Here is an 11,202-nt window from a genome sequence, read left to right as displayed (position 1 = left end):
TACCTTGACTATTTGCTAAGTTCATTCTTTGACTCCGCAAACAAGAATCCCGGCATCAGAAACATCTCAAATGTCCCTCAGTAGTGGAATGAATAAATTGTGCCATATTCATACAAAGGAATAATATGCAATAGTGAAAATGAACAAGCTGCTACTACAGAAACCATGGAGTCTCACAAACATAATGTGGAGTGATGGAGCCACAGACAGAATAATATGTTATATGTGATTTTAACAGTTCAAACACAGGCAAAATCAATTTATAGTATTTGTTGGAATAATGCCTAAGGAGGGAATTGAGGTGGCTCTGTGGTCCTGATAGAGTTCTACTTCTTGATCTGGGTTGGGTTTTCACGTATGTGTTCACTTTGTGATAGTTCAGTATCAGCAGAGGGCAGGGGATGAAACAATTCTGCAGGATGAGATTCATGAAGGGCACAGGGAAGGGAAAAAAATGACTGTTATTAAAAAAAAAAAAAAAGTAAACGCCGTCTCCAATCCTCCAATCCTCTATTCCCTAGGAGCGGAGCGTGGGAAAACCTACCCGGAGAAACAAATACCAGCTGAAACTCAAACCCTCAGAGAGATCCGGAGTCTCAAATGCTCATCCCTCCTGGCAAAGATACTCCCAGATTTGTCCGAGGTGATTGCAAAGGCGCCCAAGTCTCCTCGCAACGCAGGGTAAGAAGGAAGGAAAAAACAACGTTAGGAAACTTCAGGCTACCCAGGCTCGCGGTCTGAAGCTCCCGAAGCTCCCGGGCGACTCCGGGTCAACCCGTCTTCGCCGGCGGGGCTGAGGCCGAGCTTTGGCGCCCTAGCAACGGAGAGAGCCTTTGTCGCGTCCTGGCAACGCGCCCCGCCCCGCCCGCCGCGGCCTCGCGCTCCCTGGACGCAGGTCCCCGCCCGCGGCTTGGCTCGCTGCCCTCTGGGCCCCTCGGTGTCCCCAGGACGTGGATCTGCACGCTCCGCTTCAGGGGCCGAGGCTCGGGGAGAGCAAGAGAGGCACAGGGGCGTAGAGAACGTTTACGTTAAAGAAAAAAAATGATTTGATATTTTTTATATTTAAGGTACATTTAAAGCTCTGGGGAAAGGGGGCTGGAGGGTGGGGGAAATCACTTTTGTAGAAACTCCATCTAAAGAAGGAAGAAAAGAGACCCATTGAGGACGCCGCTCTGAGCCGACCAGGGACCGGAGATGTTGGACACCATCGTCCCTCCCCTGGTGGACCTGAGCAGGCAGGTGCTGCCCACGCTGCCCTCGCTGAGCCAGGAGGGTAAGCAACATGCGGCGGGGACTCTGGGGGCCGAAGCTTCACCTGCTTGCGGTGGAGGCCCAGGACCTCCTTCCCTGTGTCCTGGAGAGGCCTGTTGCCCTGGCGCACCAGCTGGTCACCGCAGCGTACTGGTAACCACAGCAGGCTCGTGCTGGGTGCCAGAGGCAGTTTCTTCACTGACTGCCTTCAGGAGGGAAAGGGTGTTGATTGCATGCGATAATGTATATACAGTTTTAGCTCTGGACTAGCACAAAGAAAGTGCTCAATAAATGTTAGCTAAAAACAAACCACCCCTTCTCAGAGTTCATGCAAAGACAGGCTACTTTTGTTGCCCTCGGTATCTTGGGGTTATGTTAAGAAAGTGAAATGATCGTAAAAAGAACGGGATGTTTGCAAGAAGGCCTGACAGCTACTCATAGAAAACTTCCTAGGCTTGGTTTAAAGCAGTTTCTTAGAAGAGTCACCCCAAAGTGCAAGCAGTAAGAGAGCACTTGGGAAGAAAGGTGCTCCAGAAATGGAAGCTGTTACTATTACCCAGTCATTGTAATGCAGGGATGTTGCCTAGGCTTTACCCAAATGATCTGAGGAGAAAAATATATAGTAGATGCCTCTTCTGTCTCCTCATTCCTATTTCTTCCTATTAAAATAATCCTAAAAGAAGCATTAAAGATAGTGGTTTTATGGAGTTAAAATATTTGCCATATTTATGAATTTATATATAATATATTCATTCAAGTAATCTTGGGAACCTACCACACACGCATGTGCTGGGCACTGGAGAACTGATGGTGAGCGAACACCTTGGAATTTATAACCTAGTGGGGAAGATATGCATCAACCAAATAATCACAAAAATAAGCTTTGAGTTACAATTAGTAAGAGATACCAATGAGGAGGTTCATGGCACAATGAGAACTTTTAAAGAGGGTGAGGATATAGATGTGGGTAGAGATTGGTTTAAAAAGGGGAGATTTGAGCCAAAATGTGAAGAATGAGTTAGAATTAAGTGGGCAAAATGGATCAGTGGAGTAGGAGTTGAGGGGAGGAACTTGGCGGCGGGGAATAGTAAGAGCCAGAGCTCTTTGTGGGAGGGAGCCAGGGTATGACTGAAGGCTTGGGAGGTCAACGTGGCTGATCTCTAGCTGGGGGAGGCTGGAGAGAAAGGGGGGTGGTCAGGTTGTGCAGGGCCTTGTAAGTCATGTTAAAGATATTGGCCTTTATTTTAAGCTAGATGGGAAGCCATTAAGTAATCGGATTAAGTGAAACCAAAAATGGAGTTAAATGACATGATCAAATTTGTGTTTTGAAAAGATGGCTCTGGTTGCAATGTGGAGAATGAATTGGAGGGTTAAGAATTCCAATCACAGTAACTTAAGTGAAGGTGAACGGTGGCTTGGTCTAAATTGGTACAATAGAAATGAACACTGCTGCCATGGAGTTTATGGTCTGGGCAAGGTGGTGGAGAAGGATTATACACACATGCGCACACACGATCACATATACACTGTCCCTGTAAAAAGTACTTCTTGCCCCCCCAAAACAGGGATTGAGCAAAAATGGAAGTATAGAGACGGTTAATGTACAGACAACAGTCTTTCATGCCTTCGGGCCCTTGGCCTTACTCTCATGTTATAGACTGGTGTAAGAATGCATGTTCACATTTATCAGACAGCACAAACACTTGAAAAATGCTTCTTGAATGGGTCATTAAGAAAAGGCTAGATTATACTTGGTTAGCTCTATTTATAGAATCAAGGGAAAAGTGTGAGAGAGTTCCTTTTTTCCTGGAAAGATTTTTTTTCAAAACTTTGTTATTACAATTCTTTTAATCACATTTTTGGTGCTTAAAGGAGTAAGCTTTAGTTACCAGGAAAATTAACTTTGGGGAAAGACTGTTCTCTATTAATTCTAAATTGATTAGGAATTACTGTTACTTAAGTCATGTATTTCTAAATATTAGTTATACCTAGAGTGTACTTAGGAAGATGTACATAGGAAGATGACATACCAGGAGCTCTTAAAGGATGACAGGACTTCGCCAGCAGAGAAGCAGTGGAACGTATTTCAGGATTCTGCCTTTCATATTTACATTTTTATTTATTAGCAGTAAGCTACTACGGCATGGGTGCTTATATAAATTAAATTATTTTTGGTTTCCCTTGAATTTCAGAAGTCTCTGCTATCTGGGGGAATGTGTCAGAGTTTGTGGAACGACAACTATCCCTACACAAGGTAGGATTTGGAACCTTAATGTTGGAGTCTGAGAGATTTTTCTTCCATGGTCTCATATAATTTTGCTGGGAGCAGCATAGCCAACTTTAGAGCCACCTACTTTAACTTTCAATCGCTTTTGGTGATTTTATGGTGTTCACAGGTAGGACTTGTAGATAGTGGATTTAGCAAACGTGGCTTTTCTCCTTTGGTAATGGTAACTGGTAAATTCTGTTCTAGTGATAGAAGCATATCATTTTTCAGCTTGGGTGTGTGCAGAGCAGCTAGATGGGTAGTGTTCCTCTGTGATCACGCAGGCCCTGGCACAGCTGTAGAAGGACATAATGCTTCCTGACTGGCCTCCTTTCAGGGAATAGAATTTGACTGAAATATAGGAAGACAGTCAGGGGCTAAACTCAACTTGCCTGAAATGAGAAACTGTCCAGAGAGCTGGACTGTTTTTTCATGTCAGGTCTTAAGTTTGGAGGCCATTGAACTGCACAGAGATTTGGGGACACTTTGGAGGGAACCGGGAGCTTGTGGAACTTTATGCCCTACTCTGAAGTTCCAATATGATAGCACGTGGGCTAAATTCATCCTTCAAACTTATTTTGTTTGGCCTGATCACTTGAATTAGTCATTACCACTTAAAATCAGGAAAGCTTATATAAAGTTTTGGATTTTGTCCCTCCCTTTTCTTGAAAAATCAGCAGATCTAACAATACCGGTTTTTCAGTCCTGCGCTGCGACACTTGGCTGACCCTGGGCTCTCCCCTTCTGATGGGGCGTGTATTCTCTAGCCACCACATTCTCTGGCTGGCGACCTGCACTCCCTTCCATTTTTCTTGGCCCCCGTAGGCTTTTGATTTTGTAACTCTTGATGTGTGATTTTTGCAGGGAGACAGCCAAAAGCGGTTGCTTTCTCCCTGTCAGCCAGGATTACCGCACTGCGGCATATGCCTTCTGGATGCTGGCTTGTCTGATTTTCAGGGAGAGACAGAAAACCGAAAAGAAGGAACGAGGAAGCAGAGGTTCTCACAACCTCTTAAATTTCCTCTCTCTAATGGCAAATAATTAAAATTTAAAATGTCACGTAATTTAGGACAGGACTCGTCTTACAGATAGAGTAAACATAGCTATGGCATCCATACAGATTTTCTTAATCCTCACAACCTTTGAATGATACGGCGTTGAGGAATCTGATGTTGGAAAAGCATCATGGATCAATATATTACATTTTATGCTAAACTTATTTGAAAACTTAGAGTCAAAATGCTGTAGCTCTAAGGGGTCATAGAGATTCTTGCATTTTTAAGGCCTCAGCCTAATGTTTTTTTTGGATAACAGTACCAAAGATTCTTTTTCTTTACCCGTTCAGTAAATTCTGTTTGCTGCTCTTCTTTTTCCTTTCAGGGGGTGCAGATTCCAGGACTTGGAACTTTCACTTTCATGAGACAAAAACTTGAGGTGGGGAACAACAAGTTTATTCTAACGCAGAGGCCCGTGTTTGTCATGGTGGAGAAGCTGGTTCAGCTCCACGGACTCAGACAGAGCAAAGTATATACTCCTGGTAAATCTCTTTACTATTAAGACTTTCCCAGAAGGCTTGGGACTGAAAATGAAAGGGCAAAGCTTAGCCAGTTGCTGCGTTATTAGTTTCTGATTTGAGGGGTTCACTTTTTGTGTGGTGCCTTTGGTAGAGGGAGGTGCCAAGGTAGGAAATAATGTATAGTCTTTGTGCAGGACGTTTGCAACTTTGCTAACTTAAGAGGCAGGCATGTGAGGATCTGATGTGACTTCAAGTCAAGACAAACTTATATAAAAGCCACTTCACAGAGTTGTACAGACTTTATCAATATTTCAGATCCTCAGAAATTATTAGAAGTGGTTATAAAGAAAAGAAAGTTAATTAGGGTCTCTGGTTAGAATTACAGTCAGCATCAGCTGTGGAAAAGATCACTGTGTTACAGAATCTAAATTATTAAAATAATATATTAAAATTATATATAATCTAAATCTAAATTATTAAAATGTCAAAGTTAGAAGGTTAATAATTCCATAGAGACTAAATGATACCTTGCATATCTCTCATACCCTAGAACCTTCTTCTCTGCCTCACTCCTTCCCCTCCTTCCCTCCCTCCCCACTCTGCTCTTTCCCTCCCATCCTCCCTCCCTCCCTTCCTTTGGCAAATATTTGCTGAGGGTCAACTGTGTGTCAGGTTTTATTCCACCTGTTTGAGAAGCCACGGCGTCTGCCTCAGGACACGAACATCCCAGCTTCAGTGTGTGGACTGGGTGACACTCACCCTGGTTCCTCAGAGGCCCATAGGGGCTTCCTTCTTGATTTCTGGCTTTGTTCCTTTTGACCTTCCTTATCATTCATTCCCTTCTCATGGATGAAGAGAGGCAATCTATTTCCAGTGCCAGCAGGTGAAAAGGCTGAGACTTGGCTTCAAGTCAATTTCCCTAAAAGTTAATTTTCAGAGTAACTATCCACCAAAAAATGATATATTTGAAAAACACATACCAACAAACTATACTTAGAATTCACAATGCATATATTCTGTGTGGTGGGTTTGCTGGACACTTCAGCCATTTCTACCTAGAGTTTTATGGCATAAGAAATATGACATCCTAATTCATCAAAAACCTACCTAATGAAGTAAAGCTAAAGTCAACTTTTTCTTTGCAAAAACAAAAACTACATTTTTTGCAAAAACAAAGAATGTGCCTTAGAACTAGAGCTTATTTCCCACCTTAGATCTTGTAATGTTCAAGAAAGTAATTTAGGGATATAATTAATTTTTTACAAAGTTGAGGAAATTTCAGAATTAAACATGTATGACTGAATTCATTCATGAGAACAGTTCTGCTGTTTAGCTTTGGGATTATGATTCTTCACCATTAATTAACTAGTTAACTAATCAGACATTGTACAGTGATTCTTAAAGATATAAAAATATGGTCCTTAGCTTGAAGAGTTCAGAATCTAGCATGGGAGTAAATATATAATGACACAACGTGATTGAACGCTGTGAAAGCAGCAATGCTCAGAACTGGATCGAATGCTTGGGGAGTCCAGAGGGGGGCATGCCTAACTCTGCTTGTGGAAATTTAGGAAGATGATGTGCCAGGAGCTCTTAAAGGAAGACACGACTTTGCCAGCAGAGAATCAGTGGAAGGTATTTCAGGGACAGTATGAACAATTCCAGAATATGGGAAGGAGTGAGGCCTCTTAATGGAAGATCGGGTACTTCTGTGTGGCCAGGACATATGACTGGGGAGACAAGTGGAGGGAAGTAGGACAGAAATGGCTAGTAGGTATCAAATTGTGAGGGGCTTATACTGTTGATGAGGGCTTTGGAATTCATCCTATAGGCACTGGGGGCCATTGGAAGTTTCTGAGCAGGGAATTTTCTGTATTGGTCCAGTTTTTAGAAGATAGCTCTTTCAGTTAAGCACTATGGTAAAAAGCTGAATGAAGGCAGTGGCACTCAGGAGGAAGATGAAGGAATGTATTCATGAGACATTCCAGATGCTGAGCTCAGGGGCTTGGTTGCCAGTTGAGAGGGGTGGATAGGAAGGAAGGTTATTGGGGATGACTTGGGGGAGAGATGCATGTCAATGCCACTAACGGCCATAGGGAATGAAGGGGAAAGGCTGGTTGTGGTGGCAGATAAAATAATGAGTTTGCTTTTGAACATGCTGAGTTTGAGATTGCTGTGGGGATATTTAGGTAGAAGTGATTTCAGAGCACAGGAAGTGGGTGGAGACTAGAGTTTAAGATCTGAATAAATTTACCCAGGAGAGGATACACAGTAAGAATAAGAAACAGACAAGGACAAAATTCTATCAAAAGAACAAACACACACCATCTTATAAGACATAGAAAAGGGAGGAATCTGGCAAAGGAGACCAAGGAAGAGGAAACTGGAGAACCGAGAGTGGTGCATGGACACGAGAGAGAGGGCATCAGGCATGGCCAACAGGAGTTACAGGGAGGTCATGAGAAGAAGATTGGCAACATATCCATTAGCATCGTTTGGTGAAGGCATCCTTGCTGAAATAAAGGAGCTGAAAGACAGATTGCACAGAGACTTTGGGCTAATGGGATGGGAGAATCTAGAGGCAGGCAATATAGTGTTCTGTTTTAAGAAATTTATTTAAAAAATGAAACGGAGGTAAGTGGTACAGAATCATGTTAAATTGTGCAGGAGATGGTGAACTGATATAGGGAAGCTTGTGTCCTATATGCTGCTAATCCTTATCACCCAGAGGTGTTGGGCATTTGAAAGGCTATAAGTCAATGCTTGCTGAATATTTAGAGTGTTCGTCTCTTTATTCTGTTCCTGTATTGGTGGACCCTGTTTACTGTCTCTCTTTGGATTTTGCAGCTTGATCATCTTTGCTATTTACCCCCTTTTCTGACTTCTCTACCATGCATGCCTCCTACGTCTGTTCAGGTAGAATAGAACCTTTGCTTACTTTCATGCTAGATAGAACCATACTCCTTTGCAATGCCACTTATGGGCTCAGAGAAGATAAACAGTCAAGTTCTGATCCCTCTGACAAGATCCAATTTCATTTGAAAGGTAACTTCTAGTGAGGATGACTCTTTTTTCAAAACACTTTACCTTTGTATATATTTATAATCAATTAAAATGGTATGCTTACTGGAGGAAATAAATATTACTACAGCATGTCCTGACAGAATAGGGTACTGAGAACTTCAGAAAACCCTTTTAGGAAGAGATGCCATTAATTCTTACTATGCCTCCAAAAGAAAATTAAAAAAACTTCTCTGGAATCTTACTTAGAAAGCCACTTGTTTTTATTTTGAGAAAAAAGCCATTATACTTTAAGAGAAAATTGTACTGATTAATATCTATGAATAGGGTACAAGGGCTTCACATGGACAATTCTAATTTTGAGTACTAAAGAATCAGATACTTGTAAGTGTATATGATATGTCCTTTTGTAATTTCTACTTCTTTTCCCCCACCCCAACTGTCTTTTTCTCCTCTAGGTGATATCCCAATTGTTCCACTTAATTTTGTCATGATATCCCTGGAGGGTCCATTTAACAGGGACACAGTGGAAGGATGTGTGAAGGAGACATTGCTTTTTTTATCACGATCTATTTCCATCAAAAAAAATGTGGAGTTTACATTCAAAGGAATTGGAGTCCTCATAATAAGAGACGGCAAAGTGAAGATGAGATTTTATAAGGACTTCCTTTGTTCAATGGATGGAAGTGGGGCTTTGGCGAAAGCCCTAGCAAATGTAAATTATTGTTTTCCTTCTCCTAACTCCTCTCCTGATTGTAGCTCTGAGTCATCTGTGTCATAGTTAAGAAAAACCCAGGTTGACATATTTTAAGTGGCACCCCAAGTGTGAAGAAGTTCTTGTTTATAGATGATTAACTCTTTGACAAAGGATAGAAAGGCAAAGGAACTTTAAGTTTTGAGTGAATGCCAACTGAAAAACAAATAGTAATTAGAAACTCATAATTCTAAACATTTTATAGTCCCTCATAGTTTAAACAGTTCTTCCACATATATTATTTCATTTGAGTCTCAAAACACAAAACCAGCATTAGTAGCATCCTGACTTTACAATTGAGAAAAATGGGGGCTCAGAAAGGTTATGGGAAGCCTGAAGTCAGGATGCTGATAAGTGGCAGAAGTGGAATTCAAGCCCAGACTTCCTAATCACTCTTTTTTGCGGGTTGTACTATTTTATTTTAATGAAAGTCTACAATAAAATCAATTCAAGTCATGGAAACGTATCTTTAGCTTTTAACTTGCCATGTTGTATAAGAAACTTCGTAATTAACCCCAGTATCGTTAGTCATTAAAGAGCTGGTTTGACCTTCATGCTGAGTTGGGTATAGGAGAGTTTAAGGAGGCAATGAAATAGTCCATAACAGAATTAACTGAGTATTTAATGTGCCTTAGGTGTCACTCTGGGATCCAACAAAGCTGGCATGAGTTCACTGGGTTACCCCAAAATGTTATATAACTCTGTGTCTCATAGAGCAAAAGCCTGGCTTTTCAGTGAACAGGCTATAAAATGAAAGGCTATAAACATGGTCCAATTCCACACTCTAATTTCTCCCTTCATGAAGCTCTGGGATGGAGATTTAGGAGATGGAGTTGTGCATATGAAGCTCTTGGTATTTTTTTTCCACAATCTGGCTTCCCACAGGATTTTAAAAAGAGACAGCAACCCTTCTGTGGAAAATGAGAACACACACAAGTATCGCCCTCTCTTGTCCATGAAAACACAAGGTAAAATTTGCAAATCCAGAAGCAAGGTCAAAGCACAGGCCCATCGCTAATCTTGAGGGATTCTACAGGGATTCTACTTATTAAAACTTTGTAGTTTTAATATGCATTTAAAAGAGGCTAACGTGTTTGTTGGCCTGCTGCACTCTTAAGACATAACGTTTAAGGAGCATTTTCAGAAAGAACTAGTTTTGAGAAATATTCTATGAAAAAATGCTTTGGAGGCCAAAGCAGATGGAGAACTACTACACATCACCCTCGTGGAAAGAGGCGCAAAGCATGTTGGCGTGGTGATGGATCAGAGAAGTCTGGCTGGAAAGAAGCCACTTCAGCTGCCTGAATGTATTTAGTCATGACACTTTACTTAATCCAGTACTTATTAAGGTCCATAAAACGTTTTGGGAAACTGCTGTAAAGGGGTGAGAGTGATTGTTTGCCCCCCTAAACGTCCCATAACTTAAACCTGAGTGTTGTCCTGCAGAGTAGTTTTCTTGGGAAGCTGTGTGCTTATTTCAGTAATGCTGCTTTTGTTGGGAACATTTAAAACCTCTTCTTGAGAATTCCCTTCACAGCCTTTTGTAAGCCTATCATTAATCCAAAAATAATAATTTTATGTATTATTTTATATCAGTATAATGTAGTCATATAATGTAATGATAATTACAATAATTTTTTGAGTATTTATTATGTGCTAGCCACTTACACACAGTATCTTAGAAAAATCCTATGAATTAGATCCTGTTATGATCCCCACATACTTAGTGACTAAGGCTACTGTCAGCAGTGTGGGAATTTGAACACATGTCCCTCTGACTCCAAAGCCCTTCTCTTAACTACCCAATGGTAGAGTTATTTGGGTCGAGTGGGATTGGCCAGTCTGCTCATTTTCCTGATAGTTTCAGTAAGTTGGTTCTCTTCTTAAAGAGGTCTAAGAGAAGCTGTCAATTCTGAAGGTAATTTCCAAAGAGGAAACTGAGAAAAGGCAGCATCAGTGGATTGGTATATGACTCTCCCAGGTGACTACTTCGATAATCGAGATCACTCCTCATTGAATTTTAAGCTCTAGGCATTAGGCACCCAACAAAAATAACAATACAGAGTGTCATGGTAGGCTTGCCTCTGAGATGGCCTGTGACTTTGAGTTGTGTGTTCTGGCCCACAGCCCAGGCGTAACCCTTCTCTGCCCTGTTCTCCAGAGGCCGGGCACTGTGGACTCAGTGCTGTCCAGCACGGAGACCCTGGGGAGGCGGCCCAACAGCGTGCTTGCATTTCCAAGGTCAGTGCTTTGCTCCATGGGGTCCTCCAGGCTCGGCATCCTTGCTGACCTACTGACCTATTCGCGCAGTGTTCTGCACCCTTTTCTAGCTCATGTTCCTTTTAGTGTCCATTCTCTCTCTCTCTCTCTCTCTCTCTCTCTCTTTTTTTTCCA

At 41.8% G+C, this 11,202-nt stretch overlaps 1 protein-coding gene across 4 annotated transcripts in view; it reads left to right on the top strand.

The window, feature by feature from the left end:
- Positions 1-933: 933 nt before the first annotated feature.
- The window catches only part of CCDC81 (coiled-coil domain containing 81), a 29,130-nt gene continuing 18,861 nt past the window's right edge, over positions 934-11,202 (top strand). For 2 of the 4 annotated variants that reach the window (XM_017678234.3, XM_017678232.3), the window contains exons 1-5: positions 1,081-1,273; positions 3,444-3,505; positions 4,898-5,054; positions 8,513-8,769; positions 10,970-11,049. In XM_017678234.3, coding sequence (XP_017533723.3) covers positions 1,195-1,273; positions 3,444-3,505; positions 4,898-5,054; positions 8,513-8,769; positions 10,970-11,049 — 635 coding nt within the window. In that variant the 5' untranslated portion in view covers positions 1,081-1,194. The other 2 variants (XM_073215918.1, XM_073215919.1) reach the window with 2 other exon arrangements.

The sequence above is a fragment of the Manis javanica genome, chromosome 11, assembly GCF_040802235.1.
Source record: "Manis javanica isolate MJ-LG chromosome 11, MJ_LKY, whole genome shotgun sequence".
NCBI lineage: Eukaryota > Metazoa > Chordata > Mammalia > Pholidota > Manidae > Manis > Manis javanica.
This window is presented reverse-complemented; position numbering and strand designations above follow the sequence as displayed.